The sequence below is a fragment of the Anolis carolinensis genome, chromosome 1, assembly GCF_035594765.1.
Source record: "Anolis carolinensis isolate JA03-04 chromosome 1, rAnoCar3.1.pri, whole genome shotgun sequence".
Taxonomy (NCBI): domain Eukaryota; kingdom Metazoa; phylum Chordata; class Lepidosauria; order Squamata; family Dactyloidae; genus Anolis; species Anolis carolinensis.
The window spans coordinates 240,379,922-240,407,566 of record NC_085841.1 but is presented as its reverse complement, the minus strand read 5'-3'; the positions used below and the strand labels follow the sequence as shown (position 1 = coordinate 240,407,566).

Here is a 27,645-nt window from a genome sequence, read left to right as displayed (position 1 = left end):
TATCAGACTGAGAGACACATACTTGGGGGAAAGCATGTCCCAACCTACCTGATCTGGTACTTTCTGGGTTAGGTAGTAAGCTCTCTTGGTTTTCTCAGCAGTGAACAACTCCAGAGGTGGCTTGTTCTTGTCCTTTGTAGCACTACTCATACTGATCACAAATATAATCAAGAATTTAGTGTGTGAGAGAAAGATACCTTGTCATGTTAATAACCTCTATTCAACCTATAGGCAAAATATTCAGGAATTCAGCAGTCTATACATGATGTAAGGGAGAGGGGAGAGCATGCAAAAATTTTAATATATTTGAAGTCATATGCATATAGTGTTGAAACAGCATGTTCCTACAAGCATGCAAACTTCAGGGCTTGAAGACCAAATATGGGCACAGCCATCACTGCTTCAATAAAGAGCATATGTTCAGAACGAGACCACAGTTTTGTTTGGGGAAAATGTGCTGTAGAAACAATACTGTTGGCCAGTGCTCTACATCAGGAAGCTGTTCCTGTTTTTAGCATACAGCTGTATTGCTCCTCTACAAAAAAAAAGTTTTCAAATGTTTTCCAAAAATAGCACCTTTGAAAATGTTTTGACATATGTACCTAGCACAGGAATTCACTAATGCATAATGTGACTGCATCAACCACCTTAGCTACATAGCTAGCTAGTGTCTCCAAGACCGATTAACCCATTCCCCACTCACTGAGCAGCAGCCATTGCCATCTATGGGGGTATTCCTCCCATTTTTGATTCTTCAGTTTTTGTTTTATAACTTAGGTGTCCTGGTTGAGAAATAATGATCATGGGGTATGTATTGGCTGATCTAAGTCCCTGCTGCTTTTCCTCCCTGGCCTTTTCTCTTCTTGTTTTTTTTTATTCTTTCCCAAGAGTTTTCAGTCTCCTTTGTAAGCATTTCAACTTAAATTTGTCTTTGTTTTCCTTTTCTGTGCATTCTGTGCGCATTCTGATATCAAAGTAGCATCTTGAATCTAGATAAGTTTCCAGCCTTTGATCCTCCAGTTATTTGAGGCTTCAACTCCCAGAAATCCCAACTTGCTTACCAGCTGTTAGGAATTGTGGGAGCTGAAGTCCAAAACACCTGGAGGATCAAAGGTTGGAAACCACTGTTCTTGATTTAATATGCTACTTTGATATCAGGATGTGTTTATTTCTCCTTTGTAAGTATCATCCCAAAATTTCAGTTCCTCAGTTTCACTTTTTCAAAGTAACAGAATACTACACCTATTGCAACCCCTTTGCTTTCCTTTTAATTGTTTGCTCTGTTCTCTGGTTTACCATCCCAACTGAGCACCAGTTAGCACTGATTTGCTAAGAATATGTTAACCCTGGAGATAGAGGAAAAGACACCTACGGCATCAATCCGCTGATCATGATTACCTAGCTTGAAAGATATTACTTAGATATTTTCAACCACACAGTCTGCAGTCTATCAGCAGTCACAGGGACTAGGGATTTGCCTTCAAATAAAGAAAGTAAATATTCTTGGCAAATGAATTCCATCACAGTTGCATTTTCATAATGACATACTGTGACTCCAAGACATACTTTGTCCGAACGTATCTCCTTCTATGAACCATCTTGGACATTAAGATCTGCCCTCTCGATCCCGCCTCCTTTGCAGGCGCAACTGATAGGGATGAGAGACAGGGCCTTCTCAGGGGTGGCCCCTCAGCTGTGGAACTCCCTCCCTAGTGTAATTAGATCAGCCCCCTCCCTCCTGACCTTCAGGAAAAAACCAAAAACGTAGATGTGGGACCAAGCTTTCGGATAACCTATCAGTGCAATAAGTGAATGCGGAATGGTGCAAACTGGAATGGCCTTTGATGATAATACTAGATGTGATTTTAATAATTTTAATGTTTGATATGTTTTAGCAGTTGGTTTTTGTGTATATGTTTATTTTCTTGGATATGTTTCTGTGGCATTGAATTGTGCCTTTATGAGCCGCTCTGGGCCCTCTCCGGGATGAGAAAGGCATGGTATAAATATGGTAAGTAAATAAATAAATAAATAGCCAAATTCACATTTTTGAACTGAAGCCATGGGTTATACTGCAAAGACAAAATGTTATTTTAATTATACCAACAAGAAGGAAAAGCACAAACAGATACCCAAATAAACATCTCTTTCTGACTTTGTAATATGTAACCTCTGACCTGGTTGTAGAACTGCTAGCACTTCCAGAGGGTGAAGCCACATCTTCTGGACATGGCAACAGAAAGCCTCCTAAGTTAAGGGCGTCTCGGACCATTTGGCCCTTGATGCTCACATCCAAAGGAGAGTTTGAATGAAGGCTGCAAAAAAGAAAGATCTTGTTAATGGAAGTTCTGATCAGATATTCTTTGCTCTTGCCACCATTTGGGATAGCTCTTACTTTGATTCTCCAATAAGGAAAAATTCTGATTCCATGAGAAAAGAGACATATACTCAGATGTAAAGCTTAGAGTAGTGCAGCTCAACAACGACCAGTATATCATGATTGCAATAATGGTGCGCTTTTATCTACAAACTCACTTCCTAGCTTGCATCCTGCTTTCTTCACTTAAAGAGATAGGGATTGAAAGTAGGCAAATATGTCTTTGGCAAAACAGACTATGTCTTCAACCAAAAAATAGATGCAATCTTCTCTGGTAGAACCTGGTGTAATCGTAAGTATTAACACTTCCATGAAGTACAGGGACAGGACTAATCTAGATGATGCATTGAACACAGCCTACCTGGGGGAGATATTAACTTCCAGGATCCATGGCTTTAGGTTCTCATCCAGCATGACATCGAATCCAAACAGTTCATGGCAGCAGTAAGGGCGTCGCACATACATTTTCACAAGGTTGGTAATATAGGGCTCTGACCTGAAAGGTGAACAAGTGCTGAGTGGTTGTCAAGCAGCAGATCCAGCTTGCAATAGACAACACTTCCCAACATCTTTGGTTTGTGTTATAAGGAAGTCATAGAAGCAAAGCTTCACCAATAGCTTCTCCACAGGAGGCAGTATAACACTGCTTCAAATTATTGAGATCTGGATATGGTAGGGTGTGTAAATATTAAGTTTGCTAGAGTGAAAATTAGATCTCCTGTACCTTTAATGGCTGTGTGGAAGAGGAAATTTCAGCAAGTGCTGCTTGTTACCTGGTTGCATGACAAGCAACACCTACTGAATTGTCTCTTCTACACAATCTCCAGTTTTCCACCTGACAACTTTAGATAAATTACACTTCCTGAAACAAACCAAATAAAAACTCAGAAACACAAAGGGAGAATCTGATTCCAGAAGTAGTAAGTCAGCACTTCCTTCAGCTAACCAATAAGACAAAATAGAGTACAACAGTGCAAGAACATCATTGTAAAACTCACGCAATAATAGTTTTGACAACAATGTCTTTTATTTTCTCCCAAATGACCTCACTGTCAACTCCTTTTTGGCTCAAATAGTTCCAGAGTGCCTTCAGAGCCCTGTGGAGACAGAACAGAAGAATAGTGGTAGCTTGCTGTAGAGTTATTCCAAACAAGATCATTAAGCCTGCCCTCTAACCCTATCTGTCTTGCAAAAATGCAACACAGATTTTTGCTTTTCTTTGAAACTAAAATACTTTATTCTTTTTCTATTGAAAATGCAGAGATAAAAATAAATTTCATTTTTTGGCTTTTCTCCTATATTTTAAGTTTTGCATGCCAATATTCACAACTTGCAATCAGACATACAACAATGTCAGAAACAGCCTTAATCATCCAATCGTTTTTAAAATTATTATTATATTTTTATTATGTTTCTTTTTACCCCACTTTTCCTCTCCACAAGGAGACCCTTAGAAATTAGTGGAAACTTTAAATATTTGTTTGTACATAAATACTGAACTCACTTGTTGAAATTAGTGCAATGGTGGCTGGAAAAATAACCGAAATCCTACCCAAACTAAATAAGAACTGCTCTATGGGAACATCATCAAGTTGATTTTACTAAATCAGTATTTTAAGACATAGTCAACTGTATTGGCCTTTAAATGGAGAAAAGGTTGAGGAAACAGAGCATATTTAGCCTGGTAAAGAAAAGATGGAGGAGTGGCATGACTGCACTCTTTAAATGTTACAGAAAGGAAGGGGCAGCTTGTTCTCTGCTGTCCCAAAGAATAGGGCCAGGTCTAATGGTTTTAAGTTACATAAGTTTAAGTGACCATTAGAAGAAACTTCTTGACAGTAGCAACAGTTTGGCAATGGAAGCTAGGAGATTGTGGGGTCTTTTTCTCTGGATATCCTCAAAAGAGGTTGGACAACTACTTGATGGGAATGCTCTAGTTGGACTTTCTTCCCTCAGCAACAGGTTGGATTTACAGGGCGCCTTCCAACTCTATAATTCTACACATTAATTCCAATCCTTCCCTTACAACGCTTTGCAATAACCCAGAGGGCTATTTTCAACTAAAATAGATCCATTGACTCAATTGCTGAATAAGCCCAAATTTATGCAGCTCTTATTAATTCAATGAGACTACTTTAGGTGAGATTAAGAACAGGACTCAGTTCTGGACAACAGAAGCAAGGCAACCCCTGCAACCTAATGCCTTGGAATAGTAGGATACTGACCACTTGTGACCTTGGCAAGCATTTTCATCTGCATTTGACTTGTATTCTATATTCTTCTTGTTGATGCTGTAATTGGTCAAGTGCATAAACTTGTTGCTGAGGCTTTTCATGGAGGAGGAATATCTGTGATAGAGGAACAACAAATGCCATTAATCGCTCAACAATAAAAATAGAGACATCAATAATCACATTTTATTTTAAGCAACTAATTCTTAGGGAACCTACTTGCAACTGGCAAAACGAACAAGTCCATCTTTGAATAAGTAGACACGGAGTGGATCGTAGCACGAGACATAAACATAAATCCTTAAGTCAAACTTACTTCCACCAATAAGGTAGGGTTTGTGTATGTACCTGAAAGAGGGATTGAGGCACGTGAACCAGAAAAATAGCACTGTAAAAAGCACTACCTTAATATTTAACACTAGGAAACTTAGAACTTTGATCAGCAGCATTCAGGAGACTTCTGGTGGAATTCTTACACTCACAATAAATAAGCATACCACAAAGATCTCCATCAAGATCCTTCAATACAGAAGGAACTCCATAACTGACTTGCTATTCATCTGAAGATAGGGCAAAGAAACCAGTTTCCTAGAATAGTTTCAGTTTTACAAAGGCAGAAAGCATTATCATTAGACTCACATTACCACTATGATCTACCCAGCAGTACAGTTTGTTGGCAAAATGAATTATCAGATCATAACTTATTTTTGGGGGGAAATTTTGCTCACCTCTGTACCAGCAGTGGCCTGCGCTTTGGCAGCTGACTCCACTTATGGATGACCTGGATTCCAATGCCTCTAGCAGAAGCAGGCTGAAGAAAAAGAGAGAAAGATGTACCTAACATCTATTGCTGATACCCTATAATTCAAAACTATGTAGTCTGAATACAGCCTGGGAATCTAGCTTTGGTCCAGGAAAGTCAGTTTTATATTACTGGAAATAAGAAAACTTCCCAGAGATTTCTCAAAAAAATTAACACTATTTCAAATTCAAGTTAAATAAAATTCTCAACTAAAATCAGGATTGCAGAAAACAACTTCTAAAAGGATTGAATTAACTGACTTTATCAATAATGACTCTGTACATTCACATACCACAGCTTGTTTTAGACAGGCAGCATAGACACCTTTCTATCAGTAAGTGGATATCGTCTTCCTATAAACAATAGAGTATAACACACGCACGCACACATATCCATATCAAGAGATGTCAAGGTGAATTACAAATAGCATGAAAGCATATTTTAAAACAGTAAGATTAGTTAAATAAGCCTAAAGCATATTAAAATCCAAGTTAAAAAGAGATTTTTAAAATATTAAAGCTTTTAAAATTATAAATAACAGCTCTTAGGTTGTATTAATTACATCAAAAGGCTTTGGTGAACACTAAGTTTTAACTTTGAGTTTAAATGACATGAGCATTGGTGCCAGTTGGGCCTCCAGGGAATACATTCCACAGCTGGCGTGCCCCGGCTGAGAAGGCCCTCTCCCATGCCGTGACCACAGTGTATTGGCCTCAGGTAGGTATATCTGGGAAGTGGCATAACCTGTTTGGTAGAAATCGTGCTGAAGAGTACACACTGGCAGCTTACTACAACAACATCTTATTTGCTAAACTCAAGGTGTTCACCCTATATAACTATCATTCTCTAGCTTTTCATCTGACCCAATTCATGCATTTAAAGAGCACTACCTCATCCAAAACACTCAATGGTGCAACAACCCAGATAAAATGTAGAAGGATAATGAGAATACAGTTATAAGAGAGTAGGATAAAGACCAAAGCTGTATCACAGCAGGCAATTGGAGGAGCAAAGACCCGATTCACATCTGGATCAGATAAATTGTGTCCTCACCGGTTTCACAATCCATTTCTGACGACTCCCACAATCTTCCCAAGTCTTCCTGAGAAGCTTGATATCTTGTGGGAGAATGAAAGACTGGGGCAGAAAGTTGAAGTCCTTCTTCCCAAAGCGCACCTGCATTTTGGAAATATTTCTCCACAGGCGGTCCTTCCGACCAATTTGGAATGAACCAGGAAAGTGGTTCAACTGTAGGTAGAAAGACATTAGGTAATTACAACACAACGTAGTCACCACTTCTTGCCCCTAGTACAGCTTAAATGTCTTTCTGATGTTATGGTCATATAACTTGTGTTTGTATCTAGTAGTGTTATCTGGCAGGTATGATGCAGAGAGTGTATGAAGACTGGGTGATGGGGTAGAACACTGTTGGATTGTATCTGCCTGAGATAGTGGTTGGTTGAAAACCAAGAGGGGGAGATCTAAACAAACAGTGACTGTGTGGGGGAAGAGTGTGTTAAGACTAACAGATCAGCATATAAATTCCTTGTGTTTAACATAATGAGGTTGTTACAATTCTACCCTACAAATTCAGAGATCCCCATGGGTACTTAAATTATCCATGCTACCCTCCCTGCTCCCACCTGTCCCCAAACCCAGCTGGTACACCAAAAAGTGGATATGAAGTAAGCATGCCAAGATGTCTTACAAACCTCAGTGGCTTCTTTCAAAAGCAGAACTACCAAGAGGAGATGTGAAGGGAGAAGAATAGGAGAACATTGCAGCAAAACAGGAAAGATTAGATACATGCAGTACAAAGACAGCAAAATGGAAGAGCTGTATCTCATTATCTCTTGTCATGTTGCAGAAGATTCTTCAGTATGGTCTTCTGCAGCCTGATCATGTCTCATACCTTCTGATGGTCTTTGATAATTCTGAACCCAGGTGATTTCATATGATGGCCCCAGCAGCCTAGCCAGTCATTGTTTCCTGTGGGCAACAGGGCAGTTCAGAGATGATCTGAACATCATGTTGGACACATTTTGCTGTTCTATGCTCAAGGTTCAAATCCTTGCTTGGCTATGGAAATCCACTGCATGGCCTTGGGCATGTCACACTCTCTTAGCCTCAGAGGAAGGTAAAGGCAAACCCCTTCTGAATAAATCTTGTCAAGAAACTCCATGATAGGTTTACTTTAGGGTCGCCGTAAGTCAGAAATGACTTGAATGCACACAATATTCCAGAACTATAATAATCCCAGGCACTTACGAATCTCACTTTGGCAAACAAGAATTAAAATATTTTTCCAATCTCGTAACTTCAACCCTTTCATTTTAATTGTGAGATCTCTCATGTTGATGGTTTCTAATAAATTTTTCAGAGAACTATACACAACAAAAACACAATATCTTGAAGCTTTTTTCAATTAAGAGTGAAAAATCAGAGATCTCAAAATATAGTTCCTATTCCTTTTTCCAGATACTTCCACCTCCTGTCTCCCTTCTAGTTGGGGAAGGAGAGACTAAATATGAGTATATTAATCAAATAATTAGCTAGAAAAAACAGCCACACCTGTATTCCTACACACAGAACACAACTGATCTGGTATATAGCAAGGGTTGCTAAAATGTATGTGCTGCAAGATAGCATTTCCCAGTCTCTGTAAGCAAAGACTATGCTGTGGGTAATGTGGTTCTCCAGAAGACATTAGCAGAGTGTAGATACTAGGGAGAGCTGCCCAAGGAAAAACAACCAAAAGATTTGTCCAATAAGTGGAGGGAAGCAGTGGAAAAGCCACAATCAGAGCTGCAGATTCCTATTTAATAGCATCATGCAGAGTCCTCCATGCAAGAGAGGTACAGTGGGGTAACCAGCTTCCAGGGCCTGAAAGATGTATTATTTTGGATCGCCACAATCTCCAGCTAACATGACCACTGGGATTCTAGGCAGACCAAAAACCATCTTTACAAACTCTGGTCTTTCATCTCTGCTACTGAAATCCAGATCTTCAAAATGAGATAGCAAGTGTCCATACACAGAGCACTATCCCAAGTCAAGCTGTGGACTCTTGCAAATTTAGATGTATTAAGGTATAAAACATGCACACTCAAGACCACTCCCAACTGAAGATGACTCACTTCGGCTGATTTTGAAGTGGGACCGAGCGATCGTTTGCTTCACAATGTTGGGAGTCACCGTACTCATCTTCCATCGCAGCATCTTCCTCTGCTCCCAAGGGAGCTTCTCCACTAGGAAAGAATCAAACCTTAATGGTAGAGGAAAAATTAACCCAAGGCACACCCATTCTGAAATATCAATTCAGCATGAAGGATGGATCTTCAAAGATGTAGATGTTTATTAAACTGATCTTAGTAAGAAGGGAGAGAAGCTTCACAGAAGTTCCATTACTTGCCCATATCAGTGTGTATGTCTGTGAAAAAGTTCCTCCCTCCTGAAAAAGATGAAACACATGAAGGGGTACATATGCAAAGTTTTTGGAAGGATCCAGATCCTGAGGGACATCAAGCTTATCTCATCCGGTATGAATAATAGGTAGGTTGAATACACTCTAGCAGAGGATCCTCACTGATTTCCGTGAGAAGGGTGTCTCCTCGCCTACATGTTGTATCATGTCAACCTGATTCTGTAGGAGTTACTACTCTGTTCTGACATTGTTCCTCTGGGTTGTGGAAGACAGAAATAGCATAGAAACAGTGGGAAGCCCAGGAAATTATGCTGCCATAGCAAGAAGCATCCAGAGTCTATCTGCATGCAGACGCCAAGTGTTTAAGGATGAGTTATAAGCTTTCCAGGCCAAAGGATGCTGTGATGCCTGTTCCCCACTATGGTGACACCCAGGCCAAAACAGAACAAGCAAGATGAATAGGTTTTCTTTTTGCTGCAAGGAAATCTGTTAGTCTACTTCAGGAGTGGACACCTTCAATGGGCCCGGAGCCAATTTTCGGCTCAAGGACCCTCCATGGGCCATATATAATGTCAAAAAGCAAAACAAAAGCAAAATCATGTTTAACACTGCAAGGGGACATTGCAAATTATTTATAAGGTGAGCCATGTCTCCTGGAAGCTCCTAGCGATTCACTCCTTTCTAGGCCAGAAAAAGGGTTTAATAAAAACACTAGAGGCATCAAGAGCCACAAAAGCAGCCTTGGATAATCCACATGGCTCCAGGTTTGCCTTTTGCCCATCCCTGCCATATGCTTTCCACCAGAAGGTACACTAAATAGACTAGAACTTGGAAACAGTATTTTTTGTACAACTCAAGAATCTCCCAGCTTTTTAAGAAGTTGTGTTACTTTTTTCCAATCTCTGGAGAGAAACATGGCTCCACCTACTGTGGTATTAAGACCGAAAAGTTGTGTTACTTTTTTCCAATCTCTGGAGAGAAACATGGCTCCACCTACTGTGGTATTAAGACCGAAAATCAAAGTGAAAATATCTGAAATATTACCAGCCTTGTTTCAGTCATTTCACTTCCCAGCTTCTTCAACAGAGATATCAAGATTATAGCTTCACAGCTATATTACATATCATATAGATTTACTTGTCTCTTACTTTAATCAAGACATATTTGTTTCTCAGGTGAACTGACAAAAGTGACTCCCCACCACATTTTTTAAAAGCCTTTACTATGCAATCCTATTGTCAATTGCCCACTCTATACAATTCTAGTGTAAGTTTCAAGTCCACCCAGCCCATGTCAGCTCCCTGCAATTAATTCAAATTTACCTTACCTCTCTCATCTCGGGTACCAAAATACAGGGTGGGAGACACATTGGGGAATAGGCTGTATATCAAAGGTGGCTTGACAATTCGCTCTTGACCCTCAAGTGGAGGAACTAATCCTTCAACACAATTCCTAGGAAAAGAAACAGGGTTGCCCATCTATCTGGCTTTACAAGAGAGAAGCCAAAAGGAAAACTCAGAACTCTGAAAGCAAGCAACACAACATCTCTTCAAGGTTATCAGCACTTTTTCTCTTTGCATTGATTTACCAAGGGTCGTGTATATACTAAGGATGGGAAGAATACACAAAATTATTTGTTTCTTGGCCAAAAAATTGGTTTCCTAACACTTGGGAAACCAGTCAGGGAAAAAAAGTGTTGAGAATTTCAACACATAATTCTGTAAGGAAATGCACATGGGCTATAGTGAGAACCATGCGGTTTATGCAAAAACAAACAAACAAACAAAAATATTTTCCAGGAACTCCGGGAATGTATTTTTTTGCAGGATTTCTGCTTTTTGTTGTGCAAAATTACAAGTTTTTATATAGAAAGCAGCAATCTTTCTGCACACAGTAATATACCAAGACACTTCGAAATGAGCAAATATAAGGTGCGATTTATGCAGGAATATTTGTTTTCTCTGCATTGAAAAGGAAACTTTAGAAATTATTCATTTTCACTTGTGAAAACAAAATAGTCAGATGTTAATACACTTAGTATATCCATCTAGAAAAACCTACTGATCTAAGTAGAAAAACCTCTAACATGGAAAGAAAGCACACCCAGTTTGTCTTTGAAACTAACCTGGATATAATAGCCACAGAACCATTAGGAGATAATCCAGATGATGATGAGCCATCAGATTCACCTGAAAGGCGAAAACAGTTAATGTTGAAAACCCTGTTCCTATATCCCATCAACACATGAAGAAACTTTGCCTCCCTTTCTTTTTGTGTGATTTATGAAACAATAACTAAGGCTGTTTATGAGATGGGGCATCCTTTAAATCAAGGTGCCAAACTAGTATTAATCGAGGGCCACATCTACTTTTTTGTTGCCTTCAAAGAGCCATTGAATCCATGCTGATAATCCGTGGATACAGAGGACCAACTATTTTTTTTTACCTAGTGGTCAGTCTCTTTAGTTTTTACCCAGTTTACATCCCCAAATGTTCCTGAACAATAACTCCCATCACTTTTTATTATCCACCAGGTGGACACGGGATAATGGGAATTGCAACTCAACAGCACTTGTGGCTGAGGTAACATCAGATATCAAATCCAAACAAACTGTACCTTCCAGATGTGACAGTATCACAACTCCCAGCTCCAGTAATGACATCTAATGATGAAGAATACAGGAGTTATAGTCCAACATCTGGAGGAAGGCCACATAAAATGACAAGTTGAGGTAGATTTGGCCTGTGCATCTTGAGTTTGGCACATTTGCTTTAGAGATGTTTATTCATACATAGGACGCTTAGAGAGCATTTAAGAGACCAAAATACCTCTCTTGACCCAATCTGTGAAAGATGTTTCAGTCACTGAAACATTTTTCCCAAGACAAGCAGCTCTTCTGCAACAGACAGAACACCTGAGTGTCACCATAATTCCTGCACAATGAATTCAAATGAGATCCTGTGTCTTATCAAATGTTAGAAATAGGCATTATTTGTATTTCATAAAGGCAGGACCCAAACATTAGCTGGTGATGAGAAAATATTGCTTTACACAAATGCTTTGCTCACTGTTTTGTAACCCTAAGATGCAAAGTTGAAGCAAAGGAGACACTTCAACATAAAACCAATAAAATTATTGTTTAGTAAACATAGTAATGAGAACAAGATTTTACTTCCTTCTAAACACTTATTCAAAGGAAAATTGGTCCATTAATGTGTCAGAATGAAGCAATAATGAACACTGTCCAAAATGGCTGCAAAACTATAATACAGGCAGTCCCCAAGTTATGAACAAAATGGATTCTGTAGGCTTGTTCTTAAGTTTAATTTGTATGTTAAGTCAGAAAAGCTACATGTTTTAAGTGTAACACACACACACATACACCTTTGGATAGCATAGAGAAGGGCTAACAGCTATGTGGTGTTTGTTTTGCTGTTTCCCTGTTCAGAAGATTTTGCCTCACTTTATGTCCCTGCTATAATTGGATTTTGAAAAATTTTGCTTGTTGCAGAAACAAGGACTGGAAAGAAAACTTCAGTCGAGATACCTTTTGCCATGATAACTTTTTCAGGGGTGTATTTCGCTTCCTAGTGGTAGATTTCTCTCACTTCCTCCTGTCTCACCCCCATTTTAAACTATAAATTGTAAGTTGGATGCTTGTAACTCGGGGGCTGCCTATAATGAGAAGAAACTCCAGAAGTCTAAATCCCACTTCCATAAAGTATTTCAGGATTACTTTTCTTAAGCAACACAAAGGTAGAATCCTACACTCAATTCTATCTGACTTTGGGGCAAGATGGCTTGATGACAGATAAGCTAGCAAAGCCCCATGACAGATAAGCTAGCAAAGTCACTAAAACAGAGTGCAGTCATAAACAACATGCTTTGTGTTTTCTCTCCTTCCTCTGCCATCTGTTAGCACAAATAGGATAGAGTAACCATTTTATTGGCATAAAAGAAAAAAAATTACCAAGTTATAGAACAAAAGATGAGAAAACATACCCAACTTTCTCCCGCTCTCTTAAAGAGCAAGTGACTACACACTGCATCAAATAAATATTTACAAGTGCATAAGAAAGGCTGGTGGTATTCAAGAGGTGAGTTATTCTATTCCAGCTAAGAGAGATTATATCAGTAATCCAATTTAAACTCAGAATTATACTATGGATTGATATGTATATGACATATTTGAAAGTGTTTGCTACTTTCATTCCAAACTATGCACAGGAGGGGGATCTGATTCAATTTCCATTCGGGCAGCTGCTGTAAAAGCAGCACTACACCGAGGGACTACAAGAACAAACTCATCACTGTTTTACAGCTGGAAAAACTTTTACAACTCCATTAGTACACAGTTTTCTCTTTACTAATATTACATTACAATTACAGGTAGAGTCATAACCATTTTGGACCTTTATTATTTTAAGGATGTGTTTGAAGTGAACCAAGTATATTTGTATTGTCTAAGGGTAATCCAGTGTATGAGAATCCCTATCTGTTTAGGGGTGCATGTGTGCTGATACTTAAATACCACGGACCTTCCCCATCATCTTCTTCCCCTTCCTCATCCTGACTGCAGGCATCTTCTAAGCCATCAGGGAGTTCTTCCTCCACATCTTCCGCCTCCGCTTGGTCCAGCAGCGGTAAACTGACTGCAGCTCTGCAAAACAAAGGTTTATAGTTATAAGGCAACTAAATGGCTAACATACATTCCTTTCACTCCTCCAGGGACATAGCCAAAGATGCATCTACAACAGAGACAATCTCCATTCTTTCAAATGTTTTGGTCTACAATTCCCATCAGCTCACCACCCAACATGTTCAATGGTAAAAGATGGCAGGAGCTGTCATCATAAACAACTGTAGTACTATACTTAAACCAACATAATGGGATAAAGAAATCCCAGATAACAACAAACGAAGCCATATTTTTCACAATTGGAATTGGTAAGAATTACAACAGAAAGCTCATTACACTTCATTTCATTTTACGGGCAGCTCCACATCCACACAGTATTTTTCCACATACTAATCAATTGTACAAGCTTAATTGCACAGAAACAATATATTCATGTGACAGTAGCAACCAAACATTTAGACTAAGGTGCTAGTCTTTAACACCTAATTAGTATGTGTAAAAGTGATGGAAGTGATTCAGAGTAGGAGGCAAGGAGGAAACATCCAAGCGATAATGCCACTCTTGACAATCATTTCTCAAAGTTCAAGTCTAGATGTCTCAAACCAAAATGTTAAACCTAAATTATTATCTTGTTTGAGAAAGGTTTTCGAAACAGTGATAAAGTTGCAGAATTAACCAAAGGATGTCAAGCGCTGACAGGTCATAGGTCTTTATTTAAGGCTGTGTTGTGCCTTTATTCTTTGTACTATGTTTTATTGTTTATCAAATAGCTTTGTGTTTTAATATAATTTTTATTTCTTGATTTATTAAACTTTTGTATCAAATAGCTTTTAGCTGTACTTTGTTTTATCTTCTTGTAAGCCACCTTGGATCCTTAAATAAAACTGAGCACGGGAGGACAGGGTTCAAGTGCCCGTTCAGCTGAGTGACCTTGGCCAAGTAATACTCTCTCAGCCTCAAGAGGGAAAAAAAGCAAATCCCCTCAGAACAAATGTTGCCAAGATAGGGTCACCAGAGATTGGAAACCACTAGAAGGCATGGAAAAGAAAAGGAAACATGGTTATATAAGCTCCTGCATGGAGGACTGGATTTTTTTGCTACTATAATTTGAACTTGTACTGCCTTAGCACGCAAAGCTTCCACCAAGGGGTACTGACAGGAAAACACAACAAAAGATTGGAAAGGTGTAACTTCCATACTTACTCAGTATCTTTTGCAGAGGCTGGTGGCCATTTTGTATCCGTGCCTAGCTGAAGAGAGGAAATTTTTGTCTCGACCTCAGAAACAGTGGTTCGTGGGGATAGCTCCGCTTTGACCACCTGTTCTCCAGTGATCACAGAAGCTGGGCTGGCAGAGTGGTTTGAGGTACTGTGGTTGGAAGATTCCAGATTTGAGGCTAAGAAACGAGCATCAATACGTTTAGTGCAGACATCAGTAACTTCTGTGCCTGTAAGGCTTTGATGGCGGCTGCTAGGTTCCAGATTCAGGGAAGTGGCAGCTGGTACTTCCCTTGGTGTAATTTGTGCTACAATGTGTGGTTTCCATCTATTAAAGACGTTGGAGTGAAAGTTTGCATTCATAAGGCAGGAGCTGTCAATACGGTGACCAAATTCATTGTAGGTACTAACCTTCCGGATACCACTTGCTGTCAACTTCCTCATTGCTTCAGTCAATCGCACATCCTGTTCTCTCAGGTTCTGTGATTTATTCTCTCCATCCTCAAGCCGCCAAAAGGGCCGTTCTGCTTTGAGAACCATGCCATTGTGAACAGATGAGCGAGGAGATTTGGCACTGGTCTGCTCAACAGTTAAGCTGTTGCCTTTCCCAAGTTTTCTTTCAATGTTCACAGCTGAGCCATCCCCATTTCCCCCAGAATGGGTCCAGGAGAATCCTAGTGCTCTTGGCAAGCCTTTCAGCTTCTTATTTTCTGGTGGCAGTGGTTGGTGATGCTGCTGCTGCTGCTGCAAAGGCACTTTTGCGCTAGTTGGCCTCAGGAAAGAATTATTGTTTAGCACTGGCCTGTATGAACTGGAGCTTAGCTTCCCTGAACTTAGGGAAATCACTTTTGATCCTGGACCAGAACGCTCACCAGCAGTGCTTGGCATTAGAAATGGCTCCATGGTTGAGGATGACATGGTGTTATTTAGAACAGAACGATAGGCAGGGGGTGGGGCGCGAAGAGGCTTCCTTTCTAAAGTATCAGGCTGCACGCAAATAGACTCAAGCCTCCGGTAAGGCTTGTGTTTGAAGTAAGAGCGCCGATAAAGCAAGGTGTTTCCGAGGAAGTTTGGGAGAGGATGGGTATGAGGGGGAGGTGGGCTCAGAAACACTGCCTCGCTACATAACGACTCTGGATACAAGAGGCGGGGACACTGGGAAGAGATCCCTGAGTGGACCAGGCTATGGTCCTGAAGAGCAGTCACATGATTCCGTTCCAGCTGCCAGATGGGCTTCACTTGCTGCTTTGCAAGGTACCAGGGCTTACTGTCGTGAAGCTTTGCTGTGAGTGGTGGCACGCTCAGCCCCGGCGAAACACCCACTTGGAATTGGTTTCCCCTCTTGAGGCCTACATTATAGGCATCTGGCCCTGCTGTGGCCATGTAGAGCCATTACACACCTTCAATGTGAAGAGTCAGTGAACAAGAGTCAGTCAGAGCGGCATCTTTATCAGGACCAGCCTGAGAAAAAAATTAAAGAGACATATAAGTCCAGAAGCAACACTCCACTGTTAGAATGACTGATGAATGACATTGCCATGGGGGAAAATTACATTTCTATTTATTTATTTATTTACTTATGGCATTTCTATCCCGCCTTTCTCTACCCCGAAGGGGACTCAAGGAGGCTTTACATATAGGCAGCTATTCGATGCCTTAACAAGAATACAAAATTAAAATAGACATTTAAAATAAAATAATAAAATATAATTTAAACAATTAGAGACATTTAAAACCCATGCAATCATAATTTATCACTTAATCACATATCTAGGAGGAAGATATATGTTGTGTTCCAGTGAGTGCTGTCATGCCTCTTGTTCATTACATTTAGTTCCAACCTTGAGGCTTTTAATACAAATAATCCCACAGGCAGGCAACTATCCATTTGTATGGCTGTTGTGGCAGAGCGCTGGAGTGGTAGCCCCATGAGTTGTGAGGGTTAGGTCACATATAGGGGTGCTGCACCTAATCATTTCTTGTTCCAAGCTGCTTTTGTACAATTGCAACCAATTGTAAAAAGAGCACGCATGAAGATTTGAAGGGAAAAAACCAACATACACACAAAATCATGAAATGTGTTAAGTCTTCTGATAATAATAAGCGTCCAGTGGTATTTCAGAATGCAATGACACACCAAAATAGTGCCAATGCCTGCACTAGAAAACAATTATTTCACTTGTGAACACATCCAGACCAAATCTTTATTAAACAGTGTGTCCGAATTAAATGGCTTACTCCTTGAGCTTCCACTTGCATTGTACATAACCTCGGGAATCAGATCTCCCATGCAGAGAGGAAAAAATTATGAGAATTAATTACTAGGTTACCAGTAAAGGGATGGCTGGATGCTGCAGCTGTCTGCTGTGCGGTCTCAGAGGCAGTACCAAAAGGACTCAAGTCTTAGTTTCAATCAAACAGTTCCTTGTAAAGCGTGCCAATAAATGCAGCAGGAGAAACAAGCAAAACATGGGCCAATAATCTGTTTAACAGTTACCATCTCCAGTTTTTTCTAACAACATAATTAACTGGGATGAGCAAGGTAGCTTCCCTCAACATGCTCCCTGCCCTCTTAACCTTTCAATATGCTAGAGTGCTTATCAGTCAATCTGTCTAAAGAGATGTTTGTAGACAGAAAGATGTGGGAGGGAAAGAAAGGATCACAGCATCAATGCAAAACATGTGAGAGGAAACAAAGTGTTTAGGTGAGCAGAGAGGAGTTATCCCATCCACTTCATTGGAAAACAGTTATTCATGATCTTTGCCAAAGAAAGCAATTGATCCAGAACACCTTAAGCAAGAGTTAATCTACACCTTCAACAAAATCTCTAGTGTCCCAGAAAGGCCGCTCATGCCAGAATAAACAGTTCAAGACATAAGCCTTCGAGGTGATCAGAGCATTGATGACCTCATGTGGCTAGCAGATAGCTCACAGAACTGGCCGCTGTTTTGATACTCCAGTGTTCTGCACTCCAAAGGCAGCTGGACCAGACACAGCCCAAAATAGATCTACACCTGATACCTTGGCTTCCAATTTGGAAGGGGGGAATCTAACCCCCACCCTTTATGCCTTGATACACTTCTGACAGCAGTTATTTCTCACAAACTGCCTCTGACGCTGAAGATATCCCTGGCTTCCACCTACAAAATAGAGCCTAAGGCCTTAAATTATAGAGAAGAGTGACCTTTGATGTGACAACAATCATCTATGCAATCCCAAAGCAAACTGCCTATGTGCCAAGAGAATTGTCAATACACAGGAACATTCTAGAACAGGGCTTTGCCTACAATTCTGGCTACAAGCTGCAGTGTGCTGCAGGCCTCTTGTCCTTCCTCTGATAAGCTATCAGAAATATTAATAGTATACAATACCTTGTAGGACCTGCCTGGGAGGTTACCTGCCTCTCCCACTTAAATCTGTTAAAGAGTTTATCAGCTTAATGATAGCTTACCTGAAAACTGACGGATGAAGACATTTTGACATCTGTTATCTGTTGCCAAAGTACCTAGTCACTATTACTTATCCATCCTCCCTGCTCTGACATGATGATGCAACTGTGTTGCGGTTCAAAAGACAGTACTTGATACAACTGCATGTATTGATTACCCAGTCTACACCCAACAACAAATTCTAACCTGTAGTGACATCCGACACTGAGATGAGGAATAGGATAAAAACAAAGAGCCTATGCTGGGCAACCAGTGCCTGGATAGAGTTTCTTCTTGTAAACACGTTGCTTGCTATCGGCCAGATACTGTTCCTCCTTCAGGTTCTGAGAGAAATTTGATATCCAGATTCTTTAGAGAGAGCTTGAAACCCAACAAGAGCAGAGTAGTAGATCTTTCACACTCTGTTTAGCCTCCTCTATAGACCTTCTCTAATGGGGCTCATCCAACCTTAAAAATTCTACGCTGAAAGCAATTGATGTGAAGTGAACAGGAGAACAGTGTGTGTAGGCAGCAATATCTCCAGATAGTTATTTCATTTTCCTACTTCATGCAGAGAAACAAATGGATTTTCTGGCTTACTTCCTAAAATACATTCCGCCACCTCTGGTTTCAAATAAGGGAAAGGCTTGTTTTTCTAAGCAACTGCATGAACTATTATTATTATTTAATATTCTAACTATTAAATTAATATATAAGAGATGAGTTGTAAACAGAATGAGGGAGAGTGGGGAATTCTTAGTAAGAGGCTTCTGAAATATAATAGATGAAACCAAGCACTTTTGGCTACAGTGTCCAAGGTGTTCTAGCCCAAGGAAACATATAGGGTTAACAAAGGGTAAGAATGAAGCTGGAATCCATTTTCAGTGCACTTTTTTCAGGAATTGTAACAGCAGAGGCAGAGAAAACTGTCATCCCAGCAGAGGAAGATGCCCTGAGCTGGCTCCTGAGCAATCTGAGAGCTGGAAGGGTAGTTAGGAATCATTGATAGGGCAAGATATAGTCTTCAAAAGATCAGAAATTTTTTTGAAGCTCTTGGAAGAAAGTTAAAGCATCTTAATGTTCAGGTGGTCGTTTCATTTCTCCTCCCCATTGTACGATGCAGCTCAGGAAGAGCAAGAAAAATAGTAGAGGTGAATAACTGGCTCTGCAGATAGTGTCAGGAAGAATAATTTGGCTTCCTGGACCATGGTCTGCTCTTCCAGGAAGATGGGCTACTGGCATGGAATGGACCGCACCTCACAGAAGTATGCTTTTGCTCAGAGACTGGCAATCCTAATCAGGCAGATTTTGAACTAGGTTGTGTGGGGGAGGGTGACATTATCCTTGAGAACAGTAGCTTATCAAGGCCCAGAATGAACAGACAAAAGGCTAAAGAGCGGGTTGGGCAAACACAACAAGTACCAAGCAGCAAGAGGACAGTTATCTCCAATAAACAGCTAAGGGGAATGTCCCACGGGCTTAGATATCTTTGCACTAATGCCCAGAGCATGGGAAATAAACAAGATGAGCTGGAACTCCTAGCACAACAAAACATTTACGATAAAATAGGCATAGCTGAAACCTGGTGGGACAAGTCCTATTATTTGAATGTAGCAATGGAGGGGTATAACCTATTTCAGAGAAACAGACCAAACAGAAGAAAGGGTAGAGTAGCATATGTAAAAAATATTTACACGTGTGAAGAGATGCAAGACTTCAATCCTGGAAACCAGGTTGAAAGTATCTGGCTAAAAATTAAGGGAACAAGAATTGAAAAAGCTGTAGTTGCGAGGGTCTAGTACAGACCTCCAAGCCAGAAGGAAGAACTGGATTGTCCAGTAGGTAGAAGAGGCAACAAGCCATTCTGGATTTGATTCTAACCAACACTGAGGATCTGGTCAATGGAGTGGAAGTGGTGGGATTCTTAGGTGGGAGTAACCATGTGCTCCTAGAGTTTATGATACAAAGGAGGGGTGAAACTAAGGTAAGTCAAACATACATTCTAGACTTTAGGAGAGCTGACTTTAAGGAAATTTAAGGAACTACTGAGTATGATTCCATGGATAGGAATACTAAAAGAGAAGGGAGTTAATGATGAATGGAAGTTTATTAAAAGTGAGATACTGGAGGCACAACTGTAAACAGTGCCAGCATGGAGAAAAAATAGGAGAAGTGTAAAACAACCAGAATTGATGTCCAAAGAACTTTTAACTGAACTAAGATTTAAAAGAGACATGCACAAGAAATGGGGAGAAATCACCAAAGACGAATCCATACAAATAACCAATATATGAAGGGAAAAGGTTTGCAAGGCTAAGGCACAAAATGAACTCAGGCTTGCCAGAGAGATTAAAACCAATAAAAAAGGGGTTATTTGGTTATGTCAGTAGAAAAAGGAAGAAAAAGGAAATAGTAGGGCCTCTGCATGGAGAAGATGGTGAAATGCTAACAGGGGATAGGGAAAAGGCAGAGGTGCTCAACACCTTCTTTGCCTCAGTCTTCTCCCAAAAGAAAATTAGTGTTCAACCTGAGTAATACAGAGCAGATGAGGTAATAGGGGAAATGAAACCCAAAATAAGTTAAAGAAGTAGTCCAGGAATACTTGGCTACTCTAAATGAATTGGAAGTCTCCAGGGCCAGATGAACTACATCCAAGAGTATTGAAGAAACTAGCAGACGTCATTTCATAACCACTGGCAATAATCTTTGAGAATTCCTGGGGCTCTTCCATGCAGCCATATAACCCATAATATCAAGGCAGAAATTCCCACAATTTCTGCTTTGAACTGGGTTATCTGAGTCTACACTGCCATATATTCTAGTTCAAAGCAGAAAATGTGGGATTTTATTCAGCTGTGTGGAAGGGCCTTGGAGAATGGGAGAAATCCCAGCAGACAAGAGGAGAACAAATATTGTCCCTATCGTCAAGAAGGGAAAAAAAGAGGACCCAAACAATTACCATCCAGTCAGCCTAACATCAATAACAGGAAAGATTCTGGAGCAAATCATTAAGGAGGCAGTCTGCAATCTCTCCAAACAGCACTACTACCAAGTTGCAATTCTTACAGTGACCATGATTTTATTTGTTTTCATAAAACGAATTATGCAACTGCTGATAGCATTTTAAAAATCTGAAAATATTCCACAGAAAGAAGATCTCAGGACTTCCTTTTCTAATATTTAAGATCTGCACACTAATGTTATATTGATTCTTTTCCTACCATATTATCACTAGAATATTTTGAGAAAATGTCCTTTGTGTTATGCTAAAAATGTTAAGGAGTTGTATGTTCTAAACACTGAACTAAAACCAGAAGTAAAGGAGATAAAGAAGCAGCTGCCAGTCTTATAGCAAACATACCAGGAATTTCCATGAGTCACTAAGACTCTCAATGACGTGGAGACAAAATAAATGAAACATAATCCACTGCACAGTAATACTGAAAAGTAAATAGAGTTTTGACATGTTGAAACACGTCCCAACTTGTTTTGCTAGGGTACACTCCATTACTTTAGGGACAAACAGTTAGCTACCAAATGGCTTTTCCTCATTATCATATGAAGGGCAATATCTATCACATGGGGCTCATAAGAATAATAAAAAAACTATTTCTTTTCCACTATCTCCCCCATGGGGACACAATCACATTGCACTGTTATACCACTATTATTACATTTTAATTGCCATGGTAACATAGTACAGAATTGTGGAATTTGCAGTTTAATGAGGGGCACTTAGAATCCGCAGCCAGAAAGCTCTTGGACCTCACTAAACTATAAACCCCAGTTTCACAACCTGTTGTCACAACAATTAAAGTGGAATAAAAGTGCTATAATAGGACAGTGATAAGGTTTGCTCTATCACACCACACTGTTATAGCCCTATTATTCCACTTTTACTGCCATGGCAACAGTGTGTGGTATTCTGGATTGAAGTTCAGTGAGGCCCAAGAGCTCTCTTATGAGAATTCTAAATGTTACTTCCTAAACGGTAAATACCAGGACACCATAGGAAGTTGCCAAGAAAATTGAAGTGGGATAATAGTGCCATGACAGTATAGTGCGATAGGACCCTAAATACAATACTCAGTTGATTAGAATTTTTTAATACTGAGCACAAGCCCATCAATATCCCCTTTGCACAAGTGAGCTTCAGTTGCTCCCTCTTTCTTGGGGCCCTTCCACACAGCCTTATATCCCAGAATATCATGGAAGAAAATCCCACATTACCTGAGTGTAGACTCAGAAAACCTAGTTCAAAGCAGATATTGTGGAATTTCTGCCTTGATATTCTGGGATATAGGGTTGTGTGGAAGGGTCCTTGATGCCTCCTTCTCTATCCATACCCTGTTGCTACTATTTCTAGAGTATTTCTGGACTCTGCCCACAGCAAGCCCAAGCTTATTGTCCAAATTTCAACATATTCAAACTTCCCCAAAGACACTTCAATAGGTTTTGTGCTACTTCCTCCCCATCACTGCCTTCTCCTAAAAAAAATCCTGAAAAAAGATTTTTTAAAAATACTGACAGAAGAAATAACTAGCTCATCCATACAGTTCAGTCACAAAAGCTTATGACAGAACGAATTTGTTAGGTGTAAAGGTGTTACATGACACTGTCTTCCTTGCTGCAACAACCCAACCTTTCTAAACCTCTGGAAGTTCTAACAGCATTTCTTATCTAGAATGCTGCAATCCAAAATACCCCAAAATAGTCTACATGGAGGGCTGCAATAGTGACACCTTTGCTTTTTGGTGGTTCAGTGTACATCAACTTTGTTTCATGCACAAAGTTATTTTAATTTTAAAATATTGTATAAAATTAGCTTCAGGTAATATGATGTGCCAATAAAACACAAAACAGTTAACAAATCCAAAATCCAGAACACTTCAGGTCCCAAACATTTTGGATAAGGAATACTCAACCTGTACTTACTCACATAAGTTTCTTCAGTTCAGGTGAGATTCCCACTACTTGAACAGGATGAAGCTTCCCCTTTGCCCATGCCTGCACTTACTGCCTTTCATAACAATATAGGATATTTGGGCACAGAGTTGCATGGGATGGGGAGATTGTCCCTTTTTCTTATGTGTATAGTAGGTGTTGCTAGAGCAAAGTGTCGTCTACAATGCCTTAGTATATGGCCACTTACCACATCTTCAAGGTTATTTATGTATATTCACTTGCTGAAATTCTATTATCTAACTTGTGAAAAAGGATTTTTTATTATCCCCATAATGCAGATATGGGGGGAGTGGGGAACATGGTTTCCTTTGGTACTCTCCTCATTAACCTAATGGTGGGCACCAACTCCTTTGCTACTTCTGACAGCAAGCTATCTCAGGCTAGCCTCAACAGAAGGAACACAAGCAGGGTACTCTAAGGTGAAAGGAGAGGACACAGGACTCTCTGTATGATCTTAACAGGTGGGCTTAGGCAAGTTATGCTTATTTTGGCACAGGAGGCAAAAAATCCCACAAGTACATCTCCCCTTTTACAGTTCAAATGCAATTAAAATAATGCAATTGACAATTTGCTGTTCTTTTGTGATACAGTATCTAAAATTTAATGCCCTGCGAGAGGAACAAACAAGCAAAATGAAACTGAGTTCAGTCTTCATTTACTAGTGCTTTCTTATTATTTAGATATTATGTAACTTATATGTATTTTGTTGTTTTATCATTGCGTTACTTATGGAATAGCCTGGCTTATTACCATTTTGCTCCTGTTGAATGAAATGGGGAAGCTTAGGTATTAGTGAGATAAAGCCAGAATTGGTTGCTATAAATATTCTTTATATTTTGAAGAAAACACTTTTGGTGAGAATACATATTAATCAGAATATCGTGCATATGTTTTGATTGTTCTAAATGTTTTGATCATAGTATTCTGTATATTTTGAATGTATTATTCTATTCATACAAACATGCTTGACATTAGTTTTGACACCTCTAGTGTTTTCTCTATTGTGATTCTCCAACAATGCCTGTCTTTTTTACTTTGTTTCTGGGCACTGAGCAAAAGAGGATGCTTGACTAAATGGCTCTGTGATCTGATCCAGCAAGGCTCTTACACTCTTACTAAAATAAAGCTGATTAAAACATGGCGTTCTTCTGTTCGTAGAAGGACTTTCATCTTGCAAAGGTCCCTGCTAATGAAAAAGGGTGAAGACTACACTAGCCAATTCTTCTCCCCTATACAGCCCTCCCATTTGCTCCAGGTTGACAATTTTCTAGACAAACCTGAAGTGGAGAGCTATGAGGGAGAATCTGCTTCAACTAGCAAAGACTTTGCTAAATACAACTTCAGCATCATATAGCTTCTATTTAAATAACTCCATCAAAGGAATCCCATCACTATCAGTGTTTTGTACTGATCTTAACATCATGATGATGATCTACTTCCATACAATTTCTACTCATTGGTCCTAGTCCTGCTTGGCACATTGACTAACTGAAAGCAAGTTGATTGCATCTTCTGCATGACAACTCTTTATATATCAAAAGATGGCTATCATATCTTCCCTAAATTTTCTGGACTCCAAGTTAATATAATATCTAGGGCTTTCAACCTACCCTCATTAAACTTGGTATCCTAGATCCCTTTGCCACTGTCTTCCTCTGGACATGTTCCAGTTTGCTAACATCTTTCTTAAAATGCAATATCCAAAATCAGACACAGTACTCAAGATGTAGCCTGATCAAGGCGGAGTGGAATTATAGCTTTCCATGACCTAGCCATTAAGCATCAATTAATAGTGCACTATTGGCTCATATTGAGTATGTGATCTGCTACAACAGCTATATCCTTCTGACACACACTTAACATTCTCAACTATGTCTATTCTTTTCCCAAACAAAAATACTAGTTTTAACGACAAAATAGAAGGGTTAGGTCATCAGCAAACAGTCTCTTAGGACAGGAACCAGTGTGAGTAAATACAGTGGCTCCTTGGTATCTGGTAGGTTTTGGTTCCAAAATTTATGGATGCTCACGTCCAATTATATATAGTGGTGTAGTAAAAAGGCATCCTTATTATAAAATGGCAAAATCAAATATTGCTTTTTGGAATTATTTTTTAAAATATTTTCAAGTCATGGATGGTTGATCTACAATACAGTTGTTCACCCAGTAGCCCTCTATGGGGTAAAGTGCTGGCCAGCAACAAAGAAACAGGAACAAGCCATTAGCACAATGGAAATGAAAATGCTGAGATGGACACTTGGCTTGACACTTCTTGACTATGTGCCAAATGATGGCATCCGTCAAAGACTAGGAATAAAAGCAATCAGCAAAAAAAAAATGCAGGAAGCAAAACTACTAACAGTACAGCCATGTCATGAGAAGAGAACCAACATCAGTAGTTCAAACAGCACTACATTTGGAAATTGCAGGGTGACGACCGCGTGGACAGCCAAAGAAATGGTGGGTGGACTCCATCAACAAAAACATGTGTGCTGCCAACCTGAGACCAGAGGATGCCCAAAACAAAGCCCTGTGGAAATGATAGTCACAATGCTAACCCCTCCATTAAGAAAAACGTTTAGAAAGAAGGAGGAGAGTGATTGAATCTGTGGATATGGAGGGTCGACTGTACAAGACGCTGTCTGGAACAAATCAGGTGAGAAGCTCAACAATTGACTAGACTGCAAGTCAACATTTTCACTAGTTCATTATAATGAACAAGCAGATTTGTGGGACTGACGATGACAAAAGTGAAAGAATGGGGAAAAACACCGCTTAGTTTACAGGCATCACAAATCATGAAAACACATTACAAGGAACATTGACTGAACAGGAAATAGGCACAGGTAAAACCAGTGCACACTATCACACATATATGGAGTGGCACTGTACCCCCTGAGGTACATCTACACCAGTGGTTCCCAACCTGTGGTCCGTGGACCACCACTGGTCCCCAAGAACTAAAATATGCTCCGCGGCCTCATCGTTACACCATTGTAACGAGAGCAACTGGTCTCAGGAAACCCTCTTATAGTGCCGAGGCAACGGGAGTGCCGGGAAGGGAGAGGCAGACTACCCACAAAAGGCGCAACAACAAGCCTCCTGACTGCTGCTTCTCCTCCTTCTCCTTCCCCGAGTGGAGCAAGTCCATGTGGCGCCTGGAAGTGGGGGCGCCTTGGTGTCTTTGTTTTTAGGCCTGTTCCTTGGGTTATTTGGGGTGCTGATTCAGAAAATTGCATTGAATAGACCACATCAGCTCTAGATGATTAAATATGGTTTTCTGTGGGCAAGCAGATGGCGACTACTGGATGGCATATGTTCTGTATCAGAAACTAGAGCTATCCAATGCAATTTCCCAAATCAACTTCCCAAATAACCAAACCAAGTCTAAAGTTGACCAAAAACTGATTGGTGAAGCCATTGGTGGCTCATGCCGGCCACATGACCTTGGAGGTATCTATGGTGTTATACTGGCACTGCAGCTTAGAAATGGCGATGAGTACCAACACCCAGAGTCGGACACGACTAGACTTAATGTCAGGGGAAAGCCTTTACCTTTACCTAACCCATTTGGTACTAATGTTGGAGATTGGTACCTTGTCAAAAAAAGGTTGGGAACCACTGATCTACACTGTAGAATTAATGCAGTTTGACACAGCTTTAACTGCCCCGACTCAAAGTTATGGACTCCTGGAGATTGTAGCCTGAAGAAGCACCAGCACTCTTTGGAAGAGAAGGCTAAATACTTGGTCAAACTACAACTCCCAGGATTCGGTAGCATTAAGCCATGGCAGTTAAAGTGGTGTCAATCTGCATACATTCTACAGCAGGCATGGGCACACTTGGGCCCTCCAGGTGTTTTGGACTTCAGCTCCCATCATTTCCCTTCAGCCTCAGGCCCCTTCGTTTCCCCCCTCAGCCGCTTAAGCGGCTGAGGGGGGAAACGAAAGGGCCTGAGGCTGTGAGGAAATTGTGGGAATTGAAGTCCAAAACACCTGGAGGGCCCAAGTTTGCCCATGCCTGTTCTACAGTATACATGCGGGGCCCCCTCCCCTCCCCTCCCCAATAGGATTCCTATTCAGTTTATACTCGTATACACGTGGCGTACTCTCCCCATTAACATATAACTACTCAATAGAGAAAGGCAGAACAACAAACTACAGAGCAGGTGATGATGAGGAGCAGTGGGCGCCTTTCCCTTCAAACAAGTGCTCTCCAAGGGGAGGCAGGGCGGACCCTTTCAGCTGAACTCGTGCTGCTTCCTTCGGGCGTAGCCCTGAGCAGCCCCTTCCTTCTGTGCTTACCGGCTCCGGGGCGGGCAGTGGCTCGGCCCCCTCCGGCCCAACCCGATCCGCCCGCCGTTACCATGGGTACACTTCCGGCCTAGGCCGAGAACGCCGCGCGCAGAGGCTTCCAGCGCTCAAGGGAATGAGAGGCGCCGGCGGAATCCCTTGCCAACGCCCGGCACGAGGCGAAAGCCGGAATGAGGCGACCAATGACTTCAACTCCCGTCATGCACCGCGCCATTCCGGCTCTCGCCGGGGCAGGACTGCGCACGCGT

General features: G+C 40.5%; 1 protein-coding gene across 1 annotated transcript in view; it reads right to left on the bottom strand.

The window, feature by feature from the left end:
• Positions 1–27,598, bottom strand: part of ttll4 (tubulin tyrosine ligase like 4) — a 39,036-nt gene extending 11,438 nt beyond the window's left edge. Inside the window, exons 1-15 of the mRNA XM_008112193.3 lie at positions 27,389–27,598; positions 14,677–16,151; positions 13,373–13,494; positions 10,960–11,023; positions 10,162–10,286; positions 8,548–8,658; positions 7,323–7,399; positions 6,464–6,658; positions 5,337–5,419; positions 4,828–4,956; positions 4,603–4,725; positions 3,376–3,474; positions 2,739–2,873; positions 2,178–2,315; positions 49–151 (exon numbers count right to left, since the gene is read on the bottom strand). Of these exons, the coding sequence (XP_008110400.2) occupies positions 49–151; positions 2,178–2,315; positions 2,739–2,873; positions 3,376–3,474; positions 4,603–4,725; positions 4,828–4,956; positions 5,337–5,419; positions 6,464–6,658; positions 7,323–7,399; positions 8,548–8,658; positions 10,162–10,286; positions 10,960–11,023; positions 13,373–13,494; positions 14,677–16,073 (2,901 nt within the window). The 5' untranslated portion in view covers positions 16,074–16,151; positions 27,389–27,598. The remainder of the gene's footprint in view (positions 1–48; positions 152–2,177; positions 2,316–2,738; positions 2,874–3,375; positions 3,475–4,602; positions 4,726–4,827; positions 4,957–5,336; positions 5,420–6,463; positions 6,659–7,322; positions 7,400–8,547; positions 8,659–10,161; positions 10,287–10,959; positions 11,024–13,372; positions 13,495–14,676; positions 16,152–27,388) is intronic.
• Positions 27,599–27,645: the final 47 nt, after the last annotated feature.